The 23,894-nt window shown below is 42.9% G+C and overlaps 1 protein-coding gene across 1 annotated transcript in view; it reads left to right on the plus strand.

The window, feature by feature from the left end:
• LOC126195315 (sodium-dependent noradrenaline transporter-like) overlaps positions 1–23,894 on the plus strand; it is a 453,210-nt gene that overhangs the window by 316,798 nt on the left and 112,518 nt on the right. Inside the window, exon 7 of the mRNA XM_049933875.1 lies at positions 10,759–10,883. Within this exon, the coding sequence (XP_049789832.1) occupies positions 10,759–10,883 (125 nt within the window). The remainder of the gene's footprint in view (positions 1–10,758; positions 10,884–23,894) is intronic.

Here is a 23,894-nt window from a genome sequence, read left to right on the forward strand (position 1 = left end):
CTTCAAAGTTGTTATCACGAAGAAACTGTTGCGTAACGTTAGCTCGATGTGCGGGTGCGTTGTCTTGGTGAAACAGCACACGCACAGCCCTTTCCAGACGTTTTTGTTGCAGTGCAGGAAGGAATTTGTTCTTCAAAACATTTTCGTAGGATGCACCTGTTACCGTAGTGCCCTTTGGAACGCAATGGGTAAGGATTACGCCCTCGCTGTCCCAGAACATGGACACCATCATTTTTTCAGCACTGGAGGTTACCCGAAATTTTTTTGGTGGCGGTGAATCTGTGTGCTTCCATTGAGCTGACTGGCGCTTTGTTTCTGGATTGAAAAATGGCTTCCGCGTCTCATCCATTGTCACAACCGACGGAAAGAAGGTCCCATTCATGCTGTCATTGCGCGTCAACATTGCTTGGCTACATGCCACACGGGCAACCATGTGGTCGTCCGTCAGCATTCGTGGCACCCACCTGGATGACACTTTTCGCATTTTCAGGTCGTCATGCAGGATTGTGTGCACAGAACCCACAGAAATGCCAACTCTGGAGGCGATCTGTTCAACAGTCATTTGGCGATCCCCCAAAATAATTCTCTCCACTTTCTTGATTATGTCGTCAGACCGGCTTGTGTGAGCCCGAGGTTGTTTCGGTTTGTTGTCACATGATGTTCTGCCTTCATTAAACTGTTGCACCCACGAACGCACTTTCGACACATCCATAACTCCATCACCACACGTCTCCTTCAACTGTCGATGAATTTCAATTGGTTTCACACCACGCAAATTCAGAAAACGAATGATTGCACGCTGTTCAAGTAAGGAAAACGTCGCCATTTTAAGTATTTAAAACAGTTCTCATTCTCGCTGCTGGCGGTAAAATTCCATCTGCCGTATGGTGCTGCCATCTCTGGGACGTATTGACAATGAACGCGGCCTCATTTTAAAACAATGCGCATGTTTCTATCTCTTTCCAGTCCAGAGAAAAGAAATCGGAGGCCTTAGAACTTGAATGCACCTCGTATGTCAATCACATAGCTATTACGAGCAACAGAGGGTTCACACTTGCATCTCGGGATGTGCAATAGCAGCGCGTTTCGTTTATTTCAAGTGTCAACTTGACTTTGCAGTTTCTCGGGATGAAACTGACGTATTGCAAAAAAAAACAACGATATTCTTTTCATGACTTTCATGTTATTGACTGTGTAAGAAACAATGTGGCGTGTCCCTCTAAAAAAAACGTAAGTTTGTGTTGAAAATAATATTTCCTTACATTTTAGAATGCCTTGTAATACTTACTTTCATGAGCCGTTGCCTTACAATCATACATATGAAAGTCGTTTTCAACATCTGTTGTTGTTCCAGAGATATTTGCGCTGAAATGTTTAAGTGGACCTCATTATATATGCATATAGGGTTTATGTGACACCAAAAACGGAGATCAAGATATAACCACTAAAATAATTTTTTTAAAAAAAGATTACATAACTAGTTTCGATGCACTGAGTCGTCATTTTGAAATCTAATCACAAATCTGGGAAACTGCATTAACAATTGCAACCATGCTATTTTCAAATATTACGAAAGAAGTGTGGTTGCAATTATTAATGCAGTTTTCCAGGATTGTAATTAAATTTGAAAATTACGACTCAGTGCGTCGAAACTAGTTATGTAATTTTTTTAAAAAATTGTATTGTTTTAGTGACTGTGGCTTGACGGCCGTTTGTGGTGTCAAATAAACATTTTAAATGTTTAAATGTGATCCTCAGACGCTGGAAAAGTCTGCCAGTTTATCAGAGGGCACTCTGCGCTATGGATATTTTTCAGCATAGAGGGCATGGGCTTGCAGGCTACGTCCAGTAAATATGGATCCGGAAATGCATATTTTCGGAGATAGGTCCAGTAGACGCGACTCCTGAAATGCACAGTTTCTGAAATAAATCCAATAAACACGGATCCAGAAACCAGAAATACATACTTTCTCCCATAAACAAGTGTTTACAGGAGGTGTTCAACTTGGCGTCCGTTCATGACAATGCACCACCCCTCCAGCTAAGGAATAATGCACCCTTTGAAGAATAACCGGTTGTTGTTGTACCTGCTGGCACACGCATTGAAGATGTGACGCTGTAGTGTCTGCACATGATTGACTGGTATAGCATGGATCAATTCCTTCAAGTTACCCATAACAAAAGTCTAGGGTATTGAAGTCTGGGGTAACGAGCAGGTGTGGGGACTCCCGACCAGTGCAGCAGCCCTGAAATGTCTGTGTCAGATGTTCGCACATATTATGACGAAAATGTGCTAGTGGGCCACCAAGCATGAATCACATTTGTATTCGTTGCTGCAATGGCACAGCCTCCATCAAGATAGGCAATACATTAGCGTGAAAGTCCAGATAATGCGCCCCAGTTAACCTTTGCGGTAGAGCGTATGGCCCTATTAATCTGTCGACAAGTACCCCTGCCAATACTTTGAGTATCGGTGTTGATGCCCTCTTTCCTGAATTGCTTGAGAATTTACATCTGTGCATACATGCTGGTTATGGAAATTCACAACATCATCTTTAATGAACCCTGCTTCACCGGTAAATAAAATTTTGGATACGAACAGTGGAACTGCGACACATATCTGCAACAGCCGTTGACATAACTGTCGTTTTCCATAACGATCCTGTGGTCTCTTGGCCTGAACACGTTGTAGATGATATGGGTACAGCAATTGTTTATGAAGACCCCCCCTCCCTCCCCCAGGCAAGAGAGTGAGACACGCCTTCTGCTGCTGCTAATCGTAGCACATTGGTCCCAGGGGTTTCGTTCACCGAATGTAGCACACGCTCCTCCATGCCAGGCGTGGGGCCTTCCACTGTCAGTCTTCCGAGGTGCAAGGGTACCTGTGTCTCTCAGACGCTGGAAGAGCCTGTCGAACAGATTATCAGGGTGCACTCTGCACTCTGGATATTTTTCAGCGTAGATGGTACAGGCTCCATTTACTAAACCATATCAGAATATCATATGCGTCATTTTACTTGTCGAGTGTCCGCCCCCGGTAGCTGAGTGGTCAGCGCGACAGAATGTCAATCCTAAGGGCCAGGGTTCGATTCCCGGGTGGGTCGGAGATTTACTCCGCTGAGTGACTGGGTTCTGTGTTGCCCTAATCATCATCATTTCATCCCCATCGACGCGCAAGTCGCTGAAGTGGCGCCAATCGAAAGACTTGCACCCGGCAAACGGTCTTCTCGACGGGAGGCCCTAGTCACACGACATTTTTTTATTTCTACTTGTCGAGTAGTAGACTTCCATGGCTAACAAGTGGTGGAAGAGAGAAAACGTAAATTACTACACCATTCGTATGTAAAACAGCGCAATAACAGCAAACACATAAGTGAATCAGCGGTTGGAAGAAGGTTAAATGTCATGATACGTACGTAGCGTTGACGGTGCTGTACAATATGACAAATAAACAAGATTGTCTTTTGTATCCCGCCTGGAAGGTGGCGCGTGCGTCTGCTCCTGAAAACTGAAGGGTAGGCCGAATTTAGGATGCTAGGAGGAGCAGGTGAGGTAGAACACGTGGTACTGCAATTAAAAATGGTTTTACTTTGACTGAGATAAGCACGTAGGTGCGAAGCTGTACATCAAGTTACAAAGTTACAAGGAGTGGCTCGCCCACTAAGAAATAGAAACAATGTTGCTTGGTCGTCTGCTCGGCATCAAATGGGCTGAATCTGGAGCGGAGCTCGTAGATCTGCACAGCTCCGGCTAGAGGGCGCTGTCGACGGTTTCGGTGTCGTAGTGCCAACCTAGCAGGGCGTCCCTGCGTTGTGGCATCGTAGCTATCGATACCACAGTCTCTCCTAAGAGTCGTCAGACGCAGTTTATCTGGCGTTTCAGAAGGTATTCGCAAATTTCGTTTTTGAGTTGTGTAGTTGGAATCAGCTCAAACAAACAGTGCTCATCACGTATTTTGTGCGATGCTCATTGTCGACGGAAAGTATCGGTTTGTTTCCCATTTGCAAACAAAATGCGCCTGACTACTCTTAGGAGAGACACCCGATACGTATTAATGCGACACATTTTTCCCAACAGTGGATGACTTGGCAGAAACTATGGTTTCAGAAGCTTGAATTTTGACTGTTCAGGAAACGCTGCACCACGAAAATCAGCTTGTCGTAATTCTGGAAATGGCTGCCACGCAATTATTTCTTCATCGGGAGAAAGAAGAAGTGACTGGATGCCATGTCAAGAGAGCACGCTGGTGAAGCAAAATTTGACAGCGAAAAGAAGCAGCCTTCAGTTGCATTGTGTGCAGAGGTCTTGTCATGGAGCAGACACACCGCCTTGGTGAGCTACCCGTAACCTCGTCAGGGCATTTCGGCAGTATGCTCCTGTAACGTTCTGTCCTTCGCGGGTATAAGCCGTTAGCACCACACCGTGGCAGACCTAAGAAACATCATCATCGTGCCTGATGATGGCTGCGCCTTCCTTTTCGGTATTAGGGTGAGTCCATATGTTTGTTTTACTGCTTTGTGTCAGGGTGGTGGTGACAACCTGAACTCGTCCACGGTGATCAGGCGTTTAAAAAATTATCTGGTTTGGCTGTAACACGGCGGGCTTTTCAGATGACAGTGAAATGCTGAAAACTCATCCACGACTGATTTTCACTTTCCTACTGTCCTACTGTCCCACTTTCCTACTGTCGCCTCCATTGTGATTCGCCGGTATTCGAGCATAACTCTTTGCGATTCCACTTCTCTTGCGATTGCCAGTTCTTCGCATGTAGGTGGACTGCCACTTCTTTCTTTTTTTTTCATTCAGACTGGTTTCAAAACACTGGAAGCGTCTACAACACGTAACCACTGTGTCATATATGGTGCACTGTTGCTGTACGCTTGCGCCAGTTCAGTATCGATTATTAGCGTATTGTTCCTCTCGAATGCAGAAAACGAATTACCTACCGCACGGTGTGCCACTTTAACGATGTGCCGCATCACACTGTTTTGGCCCTCTAGTGGCGTACTGTGGTATTGTGGCAAAAGGATTTCAATGTGTTGTATGGCGGTAGACAAGTATTTGCAAATAAATAAACAAATAATTACACAACTTCATTTTTAGAGGTGATAATTTAAACTCTAAGACTACCTCTCGTGCAGTCGATTGAAAAACACTGAGCATGCGTAGTACACTTCAAACTTAACTGCTGATGGTTTGTTTAATCAGGTTGGTTATGCCAATTTTAAAGTTGACTGCTGTGTTGTTGATAGCTTGTTTTAATAACTGAGCTGGCCTTGTGGTAGGCAGACTGGGAATTGAACAAAATAATTAATTTAAACGGTTAAGCTCTGGAAGCATATGACACATGACTACAGCTTAAGTGTAAATAAGTCAAAAAAATGGCTCTAAGCACTATGGGACTTAACATCTGAGGTCATCACTCCCCTAGACTTAGAACTACTTAAACCTAACTAACCTAAAGACATCACACACATCCATGCCCGAGGCAGGATTCTAACCTGCGACCGTAGCAGCAGCGCGGTTCCGGACTGAAGCGCCTAGAACCGCTCTGCCACAGCTGCCGGCCTGTAAATAGGTCATTCTGTATAGGGGCAATGCTTGCAAAGCGCATGTTTGTACCAACAATATTAGGTCAAAACAACGCAAATGAGTAACTGAAAAAATACACATGCATCTGACTTCGATAATACATCACACCTAGCTTGTAGAAGCACACAAGGCGACAATGACCCTAGGACGTATCTTAGAAGACAGTTGAAAAAATGCAAACCTATGTTTATACTGACTGTAGAGTTCGAGAAATCTTTTGACGATAATGACTTGAAAGCACGCTTTAGAACTCTTAAGGTAACAGGGAATGGAACTTGTACTGAGGCGTGAGTGCAGTTACAAGAATCAAAGGACTTGAAAGGGCGGCAGAAGCTGAGCAGGAAATGAGACAGAGTCGTAGCCTATCCACAATGTTAATGAGTTTACACAGTAAGAAAGATGTGCAGAAAACTAAGGAGAAATATAGAAAGGGAAAATAATTTAAAACTTTGAGATTTGTAGATGTCATTGTAATACTGTTAGAAAAGGCAAAGGACTTAGATGAGCAGGTCAACAGAATGGATAGCGTCTCGAAAATTGGCTACAATCTGAACTTGAACAAAAGTAATAACTGAATCCCGAATAAAATCTGCTGTCATGCTGAAGAAATTGATTAGGAAGTGAGACGCAAAGTCATACACGAGTTTTGTTATTTGTGCAACAAAACAACAGATGATGGCCAAGGTAGATAGGACACACAATGCAGTCTAGCCACTGCAAGGAAAGCGTTTCTGTACAATCCCAAAACCCTTGAATAAATATTTTGGCCGCCTCCACGAATCTCAACTGAATCCTACTCTTTGTTCACATATAAGGATTTGTACTGCACATTATCACTGCTCGCTGAACTTACCTTCACAACAATGAATATTGAATAAAGGCAAGAGAAATAGCTTTGCTGTTGTGAGAATCTGTAGCAGGCAGAATATTGCACAAACAATAGGAGTGATCAGAATACTCAGCTCTGGCAAAGGTTTATGATTGGTAGCGATGACGATGGAAAATGTTACTACGTTTCTGGGAAAAGTCTCTAGTGAGACGGAAAATAATTTGCACACATCAGTATATTTACACAAGAAATTAGACGTGTGTGCACTAATGGTGCCTGCGCCAATAAGTATTCGAAATACATTTTATCACACATGAGTTCACTGGTCCAAATTCAATAAATGACATAAAAATTCAGTCATTCACAAAGAAATGATAGCCAAAACTTTAAGAAACCAGCATCAGCAATAAGGTTCATATCATGTATACAAGGCAAATGCAAGAACGAGAGTTTATTTTTACTTCTATTTGAACAGGCTATTTAGATAGGACATCAGTGTAAATGGGCAAATATCGAAAAGATACACTCGCCCTTGTAGCTGCAGAGTCATTTGCACAATCTACAAGTCGCCATTACATTTAAAATCACAATCTGTACGAACTAATACCTAACAAGAAACTCGCGAGAAGCCTTAGAAATAATATAGCCAGTATGATAGCAATAACTGATTACTGCAATGCATTTCGTACACAAAGCATGGCTATACCTCGTCACAGGAAAACTGCATACAAGGCCGTCAACCTAACAGTCTCCCCACCAAACATGTTTTTTCGCTCTACCAGCGTCTTCTCAGTGCTCACACAAAAAATATATTACTGTCGCTCGCCTGTGAGTCGTTGCAATTTTGCTAGGCAACGACTAATGCGTGCTTCTTTATAGATGGCATTCACTAAACATGTGGTCAGAACAATTTATTGCAACAATGGAACATGGCTAACAACTGCGTTTCACGCTCCACACAGGAGCATGGAATCTGAATGTAAGCAGTATACTAAAATTATTTAACGCATTTTACGGTTGACTATTAATGAGCTTTACAACTGACGCTAGAATCAGTGACGCTGGTTGGTTTAGTTTATTTTTCACGCCGCAGTAAGGACGATGTAATACAGACTAACGTAAGTGATTTTATGATAGCTGATGGCGATGAGTCAATCGAACTGTTACTAATCAAACAATGGAAACTCTAGGTAGGAACATCAACAATGTAGGGAAAGGCAGATTGCTACTTACCGTAAAGAAGTCATCAGTAAAAGAGAGACACACACCATCTGGGCCGGCGCAAGCCCAAGTGCCGCCCCGTGCGAGCTGCTAAATTACCGCCCCCGCCCCCCCCCCCCCGGTTTTTTGTTTTTAGTTTTCAGATCTACCTAGGTTTCGGCCACTGAGTGGCCAGTCTCAAAACTTTTATTATGTGCTTACATCTAGTGTGCGACTAGTCAAACACAAGTACCGGTCAGAGTTTAATTGCTTTTCATGCAGGCGGAGACAGGTGTTTCATAGCTCAAAAACCAAAACGTCCGACTATCACTCAGAAACGGATGGCAAAAATTTTCAAAAATACGTCGAAACCCAACTTATGCCAGGCTTGTTAGCAATGTCTTTATCCCTTGTAATTACTCGCAGCGTATTTACCCAATCGGAATACTTCTAGCCATTATAGGTGTTGGACATGTTTGAGTGTAGTAATGTTCAACCATTTTTCCATAATGCGGGAAGAATAAAACACTCGGAAACTGCCATTGAAGGGCTTAGTAAAGTTGCTTCAGGCTTAACATGTAACCGCAGTATCGAACATTGCATTCGAATTTCCAAATTAGATTTCGTCTTCTGCAAAATTAGTTGTGAGTAAACCGCACGGCGCGTAACAGGCTGGCAGCGCTCCGCTCATAAGAATACTGCCGTGTACGCCAGACTGCTTCACCCTCTCTGTTCCTCCGGCGTAAACACGACGGTGCTGCCACAGTGGCGAGGAAGAAATTAGTCCTCCTCCCTCCCCTTGTTCAACAGGGGCGGCCGGCAGGTAGTCGAGGCGCCATGCCTCAGTTCCCGAAGGTTTGGTTTCGAATCCCCTCTTGGGCATGAATGTTGAGTTTGTCTTTAAAAAAAGGAGGGGGGGGGGGCGGCAGATTTGCGCCGGCCCTGCACACCATTCTCACCCTCAAGCAAGCACACCTCACGCACACACGACCGCCAACTTAAGCATTCATGCCCGAGATGCTGGAGTTGGCGGTCGTGTGTGCGTGAGGTGTGCTTGCTTGAGGGTGAGAATGGTGTGTATCTCTCTTTTACTGATGAAGGCTGTGGCAGAAAACTGGTAGTAAGGTTTATGTCACCGACAGCTCTTAGTTGCCCTTAAATATGACTTTTTTCGACACAAAAATTCCCCACAGACTTCAACGGAGACGCCACTAGAAGAACGCTTTGCACCACAGAGCGACTTATTCTGTAAACTGCAAGATCATATTTTCCAGTGCGAAACACACTACTTCCTCCAATTTGTATTCAAGTAATAATCATGAAAGGAAATTTAGCAACGCTTGAATACACACACGGAGGTGTACCTGAAATATTTCTTCCCAGTGCCATCGCCAAATGTAACAGTATGGGACGTGGGATTGAATCGTACAGAGTACAGACTTTGCTGTAGATAATTTCACACTATAGCGCTTCTACCTGCGCCTGTATCGTGTCACACCCCTAGATTTATAGCAACAATCTGTATTTTGTCGTTAGGGGAGAGAAAAGCTAGATGTGAAAACATACTGAACAGCACACCCCAATCGAAAGTTAACATTCAAAGTCTGACGCAACGGTACACCAATACATCATACACACAATGACAGAAGTTGTGTGAAAATTTCTAAATGCTTTACGAACTTATTAGATCAAGTTGATTTTCACATTTTGTGCTTCACTACCCTTACTGTTCATCCTATATCTATCTGAACTACCTGACACTTCGTCCAGAAAATACTGCTATGCTGATGACCTGGCTCTAGCCGTAAAACATCAGGAAATGAAGACAACACAAGAGATTCTAGCCAATGACCTGTCTGCATTAGATAATTACTTCAAAATCTGGAGGCTCCAACCCAGTGTGAGTAAAACAGAAGTGTGTTGCTTCCATCTGAATAACCGGTTGGCGAACGTAAAACTGGAAGTAAGTTTCAGAGGCAGAATTCTTCGTCATAATTGGAACCCAAAATATCTTGGTGTCATCCTGGATCGTACACTATGCTTCAAACAACACCTTCTTAACTTAGCTCAGAAGTTGAGGACTCGAAACAACATCCTCCATAATCTATGCGGAACTACCTGGGGATCTTCAGCAACCACCCTGCGATCTTCAGCTCTGGGTTTGGTGTACTCAAGTGCTGAGTATTGTGCACCTGTTTGGACGAACAGTCATCATACAAGGCTTGTTGATACCCAGCTGAATACGACAATGCGCATAATATCTGGCGCAATCAGATCTACTCCAGTTTATTGGCTTCCACTGTTAACCGGTATAATGCCTCCTGATCTACGCAGATGTACTGCCCTTATGAGAGAATTCCACAAGATCTCCAGGAATTCTAACCTACCCGTGCATAGCGACCTGCCACTTTTAAATCGTAAGAGACTGAAATCACGCCATCCAACTTTGTGCTATGCTGCTGACATGGTTGCTAAGGATTTCAAACCTCTTGAAGAATGGAAAGGTCGGTGGGAAGCAGTGACAAATGTGCACCTGCATAGCATCTTCTCAGGTGCTAAACTTCCAAGTGGATTCGACCTACCACGCAAGACCTGGACTACTCTCAACAGAATCCGTACCGGCCATGGCCGATGCAGGGATGCTCTCTTTAAGTGGAAGAAGCTGCCTGATCCAGCCTGTGACTGTGGGGCTCCATACCAGACTGTTCACCACATTGTCAGCGAATGCAGGATTCGAGCCTATCACGGCGCCAAAGAGGACATCCTGCTAGCAACTCCAGATGCAGTGCGCTGGATTGAAGGCCTGGATATTCAGTTGTAAAGACAAACTTAAGTTTCTTGTGTGTCAATATGTACATATGTATGTGTAATGTAATTTCATGATATGCCTGTATTAGCCATACGCTAAATAATGTGCTTCACAGTGAAACGTGAAATCGTTCAAGCAATTAATGACTGCAGATACTGGTATATTCGAGAGATGAAAGGGTTTAGCTCTAGTTAATCAAAAGTAACTTCTCATAAGTCTAGATAGTGTTTTACGTTTAGTATTCCTCCCAAATTACTTAGCGAAAACTCAGTTTCTGGTTAGATGGAGAACCTAAAAGATGACACGGCTGGTGTTTTGCTGTGTGCAGGGACTGCCTCATCACGACGGCGGTGAACTGCTTCACGAGTTTCTTCTCCGGCTTCGTCATCTTCACGTACCTGGGCTTTATGGCGCACAAGCAGGGCGTGCACATCAGCGCCGTGGCCACCGAAGGTGAGTAGGACAGCAAAATGTCGCCAGGAGGACCACACGTCACTCTGGTTTCATTTCAAACATTAGTGGATCTTCCATCAAATAACGGTTGTGCTTAAGCTTCCACCACTGTTATATTTGGCCCTGTTTTCGAGCCATCAAGTAAAACAGGACACTAGTAGACACATAATCTTGCAACGCTTGCTTCGTTTCGGTACTATTGGCAAGCTAATACGTCTGGTGATTAATTTATGTTATCCAGTTCAAGAAACTAATTTATATTAATTACATTTATTAACAATAAAATCTCCAATTGAGTGTGGCATTTGTGAAATCAGTGTCAAGTACATGGATTAGAAGCGCCAGCTGCAGAAATGCTATTAAACTACATTATAATTGCTTTTATTCTCGCAAAATGTATGTAACTTGGACAACAGATAGACAGATAGTATTTATCATTTACAAGACTTATTCTAAAACTATTATTATTGCATATAACCGTCGAACGTCTGTATCGAACAATACGGTTACAATCCATCCGTTACAGACCTACTCCGTCAGCAGCTATCGATAAAAAAATAGCAAGTCCAAGTTAGATCAAACACCAAACACAAACACAAGTTAGCAATCAAAGTCGTAATAGATCTATTGGAAAAAGTAGTTACCCTGTGCATGGGATTCAATAGGTCTCTCCGCTGAATGCTCTGAACCGTGTTGTAAGCAGGCTTCGAAACTATCAAAGTGGCTATACGGCCAAACTACTGCGTATGTGCCACAGATGGCGCCACCAGTGATATAAAGTAGCAGTGCGAAATGTTGCTAACCAGATATATGCTTCTGTTACCTGTTCTGTTAATTTACTAAACAGCTATTGCCTTAGTTTTCTTCTTCTTAAGCAGAAACACTGATTTACGATGGCGTATTCAAACGGTGAGAAGGCGGACACGCGCCTCCTTAACGTCGCAACAGAAAGCAGTGCACGGGCAGCAAGACGACGGTATATGGAAATGTTTCCAAACAGAGAAGTCCAAACCATCAGACTTTCATAGCAGTGGCCAGGCGTTTAAGGCAACGTGGCATTCGTGGTGCACCACGATTAGGTCCGCCTCAATTGGATGGCGTGGGTGTTGAGAAAATACTCGAAATTGTAGATGAGGCTCCTACCTTAAACACCCGCCCTATAAGCGGCGGTGTAGGGATTTCTCCATCAACTTGTAACCTCCCAACAGATAAAATATAATTATAATTATAGCATTCATTCACATTCAGCGTAACACAGTTAAAAATACCTCCCAAAAGTAAAAATAATTATGTATAACATTCACATTCAGCGTAACCTACCAGCAGTTTACTTCCGTAACCTTGGAACAATAAAATGTGACCAACCTATCAATAAAATTGCGGCTCACTTATAACCTTTCAATAATTGACTGTGAATCTAAACTGATAAATTTGGACGTCAGCAGTGCTGCGTCATGGCCCTGAAAGATCATACTGAATAAATTGAAAATTCTTACCTCAATCAAGTCGCCGGATAACGCATATATATCTGCTCCTATAAGAAATTTTTCTGGCACAGCCCTGTGCAATGCTGGCCGATAGATTTGTCATGTATAAAAAGAAACAACTGATTTTTCTTTACAATAATCGGGATGACCATAGACTGGAGAAATTAGTAAATTCTTTAAATTGAGATGAATGATTGTCAAAAGTCAATTTTTATAAGGAAGATTATTATTAAGAGACTTTTTAAGAACATTTAGATGGGACTTGATATAACAATAGTATATATGCGCGAGGCTGTTTTTACCTTATACTACACTCCTGGAAATGGAAAAAAGAACACATTGACACCTGTGTGTCAGACCCACCATACTTGCTCCGGACACTGCGAGAGGGCTGTACAAGCAATGATCACACGCACGGCACAGCGGACACACCAGGAACCGCGGTGTTGGCCGTCGAATGGCGCTAGCTGCGCAGCATTTGTGCACCGCCGCCGTCAGTGTCAGCCAGTTTGCCGTGGCATACGGAGCTCCATCGCAGTCTTTAACACTGGTAGCATGCCGCGACAGCGTGGACGTGAACCGTATGTGCAGTTGACGGACTTTGAGCGAGGGCGTATAGTGGGCATGCGGGAGGCCGGGTGGACGTACCGCCGAATTGCTCAACACGTGGGGCGTGAGGTCTCCACAGTACATCGATGTTGTCGCCAGTGGTCGGCGGAAGGTGCACGTGCCCGTCGACCTGGGACCGGACCGCAGCGACGCACGGATGCACGCCAAGACCGTAGGATCCTACGCAGTGCCGTAGGGGACCGCACCGCCACTTCCCAGCAAATTAGGGACACTGTTGCTCCTGGGGTATCGGCGAGGACCATTCGCAACCGTGTCCATGAAGCTGGGCTACGGTCCCGCACACCGTTAGGCCGTCTTCCGCTCACGCCCCAACATCGTGCAGCCCGCCTCCAGTGGTGTCGCGACAGGCGTGAATGGAGGGACGAATGGAGACGTGTCGTCTTCAGCGATGAGAGTCGCTTCTGCCTTGGTGCCAATGATGGTCGTATGCGTGTTTGGCGCCGTGCAGGTGAGCGCCACAATCAGGAGTGCATACGACCGAGGCACACAGGGCCAACACCTGGCATCATGGTGTGGGGAGCGATCTCCTACACTGGCCGTACACCACTGGTGATCGTCGAGGGGACACTGAATAGTGCACGGTACATCCAAACCGTCATCGAACCCATCGTTCTACCATTCCTAGACCGGCAAGGGAACTTGCTGTTCCAACAGGACAATGCACGTCCGCATGTATCCCGTGCCACCAACGTGCTCTAGAAGGTGTAAGTCAACTACCCTGGCCAGCAAGATCTCCGGATCTGTCCCCCATTGAGCATGTTTGGGACTGGATGAAGCGTCGTCTCACGCGGTCTGCACGTCCAGCACGAACGCTGGTCCAACTGAGGCGCCAGGTGGAAATGGCATGGCAAGCCGTTCCACAGCACTACATCCAGCATCTCTACGATCGTCTCCATGGGAGAATAGCAGCCTGCATTGCTGCGAAAGGTGGATATACACTGTACTAGTGCCGACATTGTGCATGCTCTGTTGCCTGTGTCTATGTGCCTGTGGTTCTGTCAGTGTGATCATGTGATGTATCTGACCCCAGGAATGTGTCAATAAAGTTTCCCCTTCCTGGGACAATGAATTCACGGTGTTCTTATTTCAATTTCCAGGAGTGTACATCGCTCAGGCACCGCCATCGCTCCCCACGACCGGCCCAGCCAACTCGATACACCAGACTCCTAGCTACTACATACTCCTACTGCTACACAGTTCCTACTGCAGCCAACACTGCTCTCTGGTCTGAGATTCTCTTATAGCTTACATATCGCAGGCAGCGCGTGAGCAATCCATCGAAATTACATCTGCTCGAGTGCGCTAGCAATAAATTCCTTAGTCATAGACCTCTTACAAACTGAGTAGCGCCTACCACGGAGACAGCAATCCCATCCACTTCCCCTGCAGAAGTAACAGGAGCTGCCGCCTACAGACTACCCTAGACATCAGAATTTCTGTCAGTGGTTACTCGAGCGCCATGCTGCTGATCTGTGCTTCGGTGATCGGATACTGTTCACGGATGAGAGCCTCTTTACCCGTGTTGGTATCGTGAATACTCATAACATGCGCGTGTAAACGTACGAGAATCCTCGCGTGGCTACAGCACTAAGATATCAGCATCGTTTTGCAGTCAACATTTGGTATGGCGCAGTCACTTGAACCGCATGTTATTCCACAACGCCTGATTGGAAAAGTGTATCGAGATTTTTTGGATCATGAATTGGATGGTCTGCTTCATGATGTCCCGCTCGCTGCAGTTCAGAACTTCCAAGAGATTTCCTTCTGGTGTGTGTATAAAATTTGATGGCATGGAAATAGGAGAAATCGAGAGTGTAAAATTCTTGGGATTACAACTTGATAATAAATTCAGTTGGGAGCAACATACAACGAACTGCTAAAGCGCCTAAACAAGTCAGTGTTCGCAATGCGAATGATGTCAGACATAGGGGATATAAATATAAAAAAACTGGCATATTTTGCTTATTTTCACTCCATTATGTCAAATGGTGTCATATTTTGGGGTAACTCAACAAACAGAGAAAAAATTTTTAGAGTACGGAAGCGTATAATAAGAGTAATGAGTAGTGTAAATCCAAGAACATCATGTCGAAACCTATTCAAAGAATTGGGCGTATTAACCACATCTTCTCAGTATATTTATTCCTTAATGAAGTTTGTTGTAAATAATACATCTCTTTTTCCAACTAACTAAATGGTTCAAATGGCTCTGAGCACTATGGGACTCAACTGCTGTGGTCATAAGTCCCCTAGAACTTAGAACTACTTAAACCTAACTAACCTAAGGACAGCACACAACACCCAGCCATCACGAGGCAGAGAAAATCCCTGACCCCGCCGGGAATCGAACCCGGGAACCCGGGCGTGGGAAGCGAGAACGCTACCGCACGACCACGAGATGCGGGCTCCAACTAACTGCTTAGTACACAGTATCAATACTAGGAATAAGAACAATATACATAAAGATTTAAAATCACTTACTCTTGCCCAGAAAGGAGTGCAGTAGTCAGCAACGCATATTTTCAATACGTTACCAGCAACCATTAAGAGTTTAGTTTCAGAGAAGGCACAATTTAAACATAATTTAAAAGAATTTTTGGTGGCCAACTCCTTCTATTCCATCCGTAAGTTTCTCAACAAGTGCAATAGACCATTTTAATGAAAATGTATTATACTTTAATTTTTGACAATACTTGGTTGTAACAGCCAAGTAACTACCTAGTGTGTGAATGATGGATGTATGGAAAGCAAATGTAAGTCTTAAGTCTGTAAATAGTGCAAGTTTAATTTTAAATCTTGTACATAATCTGGCTGTTCTTAACTGAGGATCACTGAAATGAATAATTTACTTTAATTTTTGACAAGACGGTTATAATAGCCAAGAAACTAGCAAATGTCTGAATGATGGATTTAATGAAAGCAGATATAAGTATTAAACCTGTAAATATTAGAAGTTTAAATTTAATTCATTGCACATAATTTTACTGTTTATTGACTGAGAATCATTAAAATTAATGAAACTCAAGTTTTTCTAATTACAATTTTGTAATTTGTTTATCTGACATGTTCCACACCCAGGAGGATTCCCTCTTTTATGGGTCTATGGAATGAATAATTAATCTAATCTAATCTAAACACGAAACATATTATGATTTCTGCACGACGGTGCCCCTGCAGATTTAAGTCAGGAGGCAGGAAAGGACCTCATGGTTGCTTATTCCCATAAGTGAGTAGATCGTAGAGGACCACCTGCCTGGCCCACCAATCTTGATCCTCTGGACTTGGTGTTGGAGTTCCAACTGAGAATGTCGCACAACTGCAGCAGCGAACTGAAAATGGCTGTGCAACTGTGCGCAGAGAGATGAACGGAGCCAGAACCATTCCGAGAGCGGTAAGACGTCGAGCACGTCACCGTCTTCGTCATTTGCGTTGTTTGTGTTGCACTTGTGATTCCTACTCTACTGCGGAAGTCTGAAATAAATAAATTTCAGACAAAACTTATGTAACATTTTACGCTTATTTTGATACATACATCACATCCACGAAATGTGTACACTTACTCTTGAATCATCAAGAATTTATCTGCTTGTGGTCCACTTGCGATTCCCTAATCTATTGATATCTCGGAAATAAAGCAGTTTCAGACAAGACATTTTTTGACATTTTACTCTTATTTCGATGCATTCATTATACCCACGAAGTGTGTACACTTACTATTGAATCGACCTGTATAAACTGATGATAAAATACCATCGTCCTAAATCATCTTTTCAACTTGGCTCCGTAATTTAATTTTTCCCTTTTTAGACCTTGAGAGGTGTAATTGGAGGTGAAAGTGAAAATTGCCCGAACTAGTCTGTGATCGCTGCCTGTATCAGTGTGGACACATGTTTACAACATTCCTTTTTATTAGTTAAGGCAAAGTTTTTTAGGTTTCTTGGAAATTTTTCTGCTTCTATACTCACATCTTTGTAAATACGAGTATATGTAACAGTCCTTAGAGGGATAAAATACAGAGGAACGAAAGCTTGGAGCCGGCCACTGCGACCGAGCGGTTCTAGGCGCTTCGGTCCGGAACCGCGCTGCAGCTACGGTCGCAGGTTCGAATCCTGCCTCGGGCATGGATGTGTGTGTTGTCCTTAGGTTATTCAGGTTTAAGTAGTTCTGAGTCTAGGGGACTGATGACCTCAGATGTTAAGTCCCATTGTGATTGGAGCCATTTTGAAAGCTTGGAAAATACCAGTGCAGATTTAGGATTTAGGTGCCATATTGCTATCAGCCAACAGAGCAAATTAAAAATATATTCTGTTTATAGATTTTAAAATTGCTTGTGACCGAGACAAAGGACACGTTTTAAGGCAAATACTAGAAAATTAACCAGTCTCAAATAACGCATTCAAGGCAGCAACAAGCTTGGAAATTGAATATTGGTGATAAGATCTTATGGGACTGAACTGCTGAAGTCATCGGTCCCTAAGCTTACACACTACTTAATCTAACTTAAACTAACTTACGCTAAGGACAACACACACACCTTTGCCCGAGGGAGGACTCGAACCTCTGACGGAGGGAGCCGCGCTGACCAGTAACAAGCTTGTATCGGTCAATACACAACTAAATTAAATTGGAACATGAAATATAACCAGAACCCGTCGAAATGCATGTGTGTTGACCAAGTCGTTCAGAAGTGCAGGACAAGGAATCTGCCTGATATAGGATCACGAAAGCACAGTGTTGCAAACATTGTTATTTGCCGACGTACAGCCGGCCGCGGTGGTCTAGCGGTTCTAGACGCTCAGTCCGGAACCGCGCGACCGCTACGGTCGCAGGTTCGAAACCTGCCTCGGGCATGGATGTGTGTGAAGTCCATAGGTTAGTTAGGTTTAAGTAGTTCTAAGTTCTAGGGGACTGATGACCACAGATGTTAAGTCCCATAGTGCTCAGAGCCATTTGCAGACGTACATAAATTGATGGCTGAAAGTAGAGACGATTACTGTTTTATTATTAGTAGTATTGTCGTATGACACCTTTTGCTGTTTAGAGTGTACCTAAAACTGATAGCTAAATCTCCAACATTTATTTACAAGAACTCATTAGCTGTATTTACACTCTCTATATTCGGCGCCAGACACATACAGGGCACTACAAATTTTTTTTTTTGAGGAAATTGCGTTTTTCAGTGATATATGATAAGTCTGTATTCCTTTTATTTTTACTTCAACAGTCCTCTCTTCCACGTTACAAATCAATAATTTTCGAATAAAACCTGCACTGAACATTGATAGTTTCAATTTTGCTATAAATATTGTTTATTTATTAGTAACACACAGGAGGATAACTATGTAGAAAAAGTGTTACTATTTTCACATGCTGCATTTTGGTGACATTGCAAAAGATAACAAATATGGAAATACATGACTTGTTATGAAGTAAAAGAAAGGTGGCTAAACGCTGTGAAAATAATTCATGAATGTTACTTTATTTACCAGTAAACATAACTTAACTAACATGGTTTCCTTTAAATCATATGACAGCAGTTTTGTCCCACATTTTCGCGAAATTAATTCGAATTTTTAGACTACTTTTCAACTTAAAATACAACTAAGTAATAAAATTAATGTAAAATTCAACAAAAACTATTACTGCTTGTGATCACGACTTTGTTCACTTTGATAGAAATAAAAAGTGTACTTAACGGTTCAGAATAACATCACTCAATATTAGTATCAGTGTCTTCAATCTAAATGGCAGCACATTCAATGGAGCTTCCTACAGCGTTTCAAGACACGGGTTCATTATGTTCCACATAACGTATGTTCCGCTGTATGGAAACTAAGTTTTCGGCTGTTGCAGGAAAAAGCCTGTTTCTAATTTTACTATGGATTGTCACATGTATTGACCAGTTACGCTCGCCCACAACTGTTGATGGTGGTGCACTGAGAAGTTTGCAGACGACGTAGCTCAGCGACCAACTGCTGCACAATCCTTTCCACAAGAGTGAAACATGCCCGGCAGCATCCCACACAACGTCTGTGGAGCAGAAACCATCGCAAGCTCTGAATTCGGCGATATTACTTACATACGTACTCTTTCATATCCCAACAACTGACACAAACAGCTAATGAACAGCAATGCATGGCTTACATATTAAGCATTCAGACTAGCGCCTTTATACCGAAGTTCTAACAGATTTGTTGCAGTGTGGATAGGGTTGCGGGTGGGTTTTGTTCTGTTTGTAATTGCACATGTCACATATAGTGTGTTCTCTGGAGATAGCACTGAGTTACTGTTTTGTAGAAGGTCCATCCCTACTGCAATTTTAGCAAAGTGATGATGCACACTGACAACAGGGTATTGTCTGCCCCTATCTGGGTGATGGCAGTGGACAACTGGTCGTAGTAAGCGATTTTCCTCTACGAGTCTCTCTCACGTATCCTCCACTAAAAAAGTACCCCTTGCTGTGTTATCAAAACAAACCAAGGGGAAAATGGACTCTAGAATAGCCTCTTTGTTCTGTATCAGGCTCTCAGAACTTATTAACGCTCCATCTCACGAGTTGATGAGGAAAGTTTGAAAGTTACAGACGAATTGCCAAACTTTTCTTTCTGATTTGATTCCAACAGAGCAGACGGAATTTGAATCTTTTGATTATTTCGTTGCTAATCTGGGACAGTTCTTGGAGTACACATGCTGCCATGATGTCTTTGATGATGAGATTGATGTTACGGGCAGAACATCCCATACATGTTACATGCATGTACTTTCCATCCACTATTCTCCAGGCAGTCTGCGTATTTCTTGCATTCTCAGTGATCACCGCTACGAACTTTTCATCCTCTGCTTCTTGAATTACTGCGATAAGGATTGAGGCGATAAATTGAGCCATTCCTCTGCTGTCACTAGGACGAGTACTCTTGAAGAAAATTGGTTCTGGTGTCATGACAGTGAAATTAATCACGTGGTGTCCGGAAACACCTGTCCACGCGTCAGAAATTAATGCGAGAGCGTTTTGACCGTTTAATCTTATCTGTGACAACAGAGTGAACACGTTGACATTCAGTGCTGTGGTACGTTGTGCCCGCAGCATCGTGGGTAGGTGGCTCGTAGCCAGGGCTTTCCTGGAGTAGTGGGCCTCTAGCATCGATAACATCTACATCTACATGGATACTCTGCAAATCACATTTAAGTGCCTGGCAGAGGGTTCATCGAACCTACGCAATTCTCTGTTATTCCTATCTCGTATAGCACGCGGAAAGAATGAACACCTACATCTTTCCGTACGAGCTCTGATTTCTCTTATTTTATCGTGGTGATCTTTCCTCCCTATGTAGGTCGGTGTCAACAAAAATTTTCGCATTCGGAGGAGTAAGTTGGTGACTGGAATTTCGTGAGAAAATTCCGTCGCAATTTCACGCCTTTCTTTTAATGATGTCCAGTCCAAATCTTGTATCATTTCTGTGACACTCTCTCCTATATTTCGCGATAATACAAAACGTGCTGCCTTTCTTTGAACTTTTTCGATCTACTCCGTCAGTCCTATCTGGTAAGGATCCCACACCGCGCAGCAGTATTATAAAAGAGGACGGACAAGCGTAGTGTAGGCAGTCTCCTTAGTAGGTCTATTACATTTTCTAAGTGTCCTGCCAATAAAACGCAGTCTTTGGTTAGCCTTCCCCACAACATTTTCTATGTGCTTCTTCCACTTTAAGTTGTTCGTAATTGTAAAACCTAGGTATTTAGTTGAATTTACGGCTTTTACATTAGACTGATTTATCGTATTACCGATGTTTAACGAGTTCCTTTTAGCAATCATGTGGATGACCTCATACTTTTCGCTATTTAGGGCCAACTGCCACTTTTTGCACCATTCAGATATCTTTTGTAAATCGTTTTGCAGTTTCTGATGACTTTATTAGTCGATAAACGACAGCGTCATCTGCAAACAACCTAAGACGGCTGCGCGGATTGTCTCCCAAATCGTTTATATAGATAAGGAACAGCAAAGGGCCGATAACACTACCTTGTGGAACGCTAGAAATCACTTCTGTTTCATTCGATGACTTTCCGTCGATTACTACGAACTGTGACCTGTTGTTGTTGTGGTCTTCAGTCCTGAGACTGGTTTGATGCAGCTCTCCATGCTACTCTATCCTGTGCAAGCTTCTTCATCTCCCAGTACCTACTGCAACCTACATCCTTCTGAATCTGCTTAGTGTATGCATCTCTTGGTCTCCCCCTACGATTTTTACCCTCCACGCTGCCCTCCAATACTAAATTGGTGATCCCTTGATGCCTCAGAACATGTCCTACCAACCGATCCCTTCTTCTGGTCAAGTTGTGCCACAAACTCCTCTTCTCCCCAATCCTGTTCAGTACCTCCTCATTAGTTATGTGATCTACCCATCTAATCTTCAGCATTCTTCTGTAGCACCACATTTCGAAAGCTTCTATTCTCTTCTTGTCCAAACTATTTATCGTCCATGTTTCACCTCCATACATGGCTACACTCCATACAAATACTTTCAGAAAACACTTCCTGACACTTAAATCTATACTCGGTGTTAACAAATTTCTCTTCTTCAGAAACGCTTTCCTTGCCATTGCCAGTCTACATTTTATATCCTCTCTACTTCGACCATCATCAGTTATTTTGCTCCCCAAATAGCAAAACTCCTTTACTACTTTAAGTGTCTCATTTCCTAATCTAATACCCTCAACATCACCCGACTTAATTCGACTACATTCCATTATCCTCGTTTTGCTTTTGTTGATGTTCATCTTATATCCTCCCTTCAAGACACCATCCATTCCATTCAACTGCTCTTCCAAGTCCTTTGCTGTCTCTGACAGAATTACAATGTCATCGGCGAACCTCAAAGTTTTTACTTCTTCTCCATGGATTTTAATACCTACTCCGAATTTTTCTTTTGTTTCCTTTACTGCTTGCTCAATATACAGATTGAATAACATCGGGGAGAGGCTACAACCCTGTCTTACTCCCTTCCCAACCACTGCTTCCCTTTCATGTCCCTCGACTCTTATAACTGCCATCTGGTTTCTGTACAAATTGTAAATAGCCTTTCGCTCCCTGTATTTTACCCCCGCCACCTTTAGAATTTGAAAGAGAGTATTCCAGTCAACATTGTCAAAAGCTTTCTCTAAGTCTACAAATGCTAGAAACGTAGGTTTGCCTTTCCTTAATCTTTCTTCTAAGATAAGTCGTAAGGTCAGTATTGCCTCACGTGTCCCAGTATTTCTACGGAATCCAAACTGATCTTCCCCGAGGGCGGCTTCTACTAGTTTTTCCATTCGTCTGTAAAGAATTCGTGTTAGTATTTTGCAGCTGTGGCTTATTAAACTGATTGTTCGGTAATTCTCACATCTGTCAACACCTGCTTTCTTTGGGATTGGAATTATTATATTCTTCTTGAAGTCTGAGGGTATTTCGCCTGTTTCATACATCTTGCTCACCAGATGGTAGAGTTTTGTCAGGACTGGCTCTCCCAAGGCCGTCAGTAGTTCCGATGGAATGTTGTCTACTCCGGGGGCCTTGTTTCGACTCAGGTCTTTCAGTGCTCTGTCAAACTCTTCACGCAGTATCGTATCTCCCATTTCATCTTCATCTACATCCTCTTCCATTTCCATAATATTGTCCTCAAGTACATCGCCCTTGTATAGACCCTCTATATACTCCTTCCACCTTTCTGCTTTCTCTTCTTTGCTTAGAACTGGGTTTCCATCTGAGCTCTTGATGTTCATACAAGTGGTTCTCTTATCTCCAAAGATCTCTTTAATTTTCCTGTAGGCAGTATCTATCTTACCCCTAGTAAGATAAGCCTCTACATCCTTACATTTGTCCTCTAGCCATCCCTGCTTAGCCATTTTGCACTTCCTGTCGATCTCATTTTTGAGACGTTTGTATTCCTTTTTGCCTGCTTCATTTACTGCATTTTTATATTTTCTCCTTTCATCAATTAAATTCAATATTTCTTCTGTTACCCAAGGATTTCTACTAGCCCTCGTCTTTTTACCTACTTGATCCTCTGCTGCCTTCACTACTTCATCCCTCAAAGCTACCCATTCTTCTTCTACTGTATTTCTTTCCCCCATTCCTGTCAATTGTTCCCTTATGCTCTCCCTGAAACTCTGTACAACCTCTGGTTCTTTCAGTTTATCCAGGTCCCATCTCCTTAAATTCCCACCTTTTTGCAGTTTCTTCAGTTTTAATCTACAGGTCATAACCAATAGATTGTGGTCAGAGTCCACATCTGCCCCTGGAAATGTCTTACAATTTAAAACCTGGTTCCTAAATCTCTGTCTTACCATTATATAATCAATCTGATACCTTTTAGTATCTCCAGGGTTCTTCCATGTATACAACCTTCTATCATGATTCTTAAACCAAGTGTTAGCTATGATTAAATTGTGCTCTGTGCAAAATTCTACCAGGCGGCTTCCTCTTTCATTTCTTAGCCCCAATCCATATTCACCTACTACGTTTCCTTCTCTCCCTTTTCCTACACTCGAATTCCAGTCACCCATAACTATTAAATTTTCGTCTCCCTTCACAATCTGAATAATTTCTTCTATTTCATCATACATTTCTTCAATTTCTTCGTCATCTGCAGAGCTAGTTGGCATATAAACTTGTACTACTGTAGTAGGTGTGGGCTTCGTATCTATCTTGGCCACAATAATGCGTTCACTAAGCTGTTTGTAGTAGCTTACCCGCGTTCCTATTTTCCTATTCATTATTAAACCTACTCCTGCATTACCCCTATTTGACTTTGTGTTTATAACCCTGTAGTCACCTGACCAGAAGTCTTGTTCCTCCTGCCACCGAACTTCACTAATTCCCACTATATCTAACTTTAACCTATCCATTTCCCTTTTC

This window comes from Schistocerca nitens, chromosome 7, assembly GCF_023898315.1.
Source record: "Schistocerca nitens isolate TAMUIC-IGC-003100 chromosome 7, iqSchNite1.1, whole genome shotgun sequence".
NCBI lineage: Eukaryota > Metazoa > Arthropoda > Insecta > Orthoptera > Acrididae > Schistocerca > Schistocerca nitens.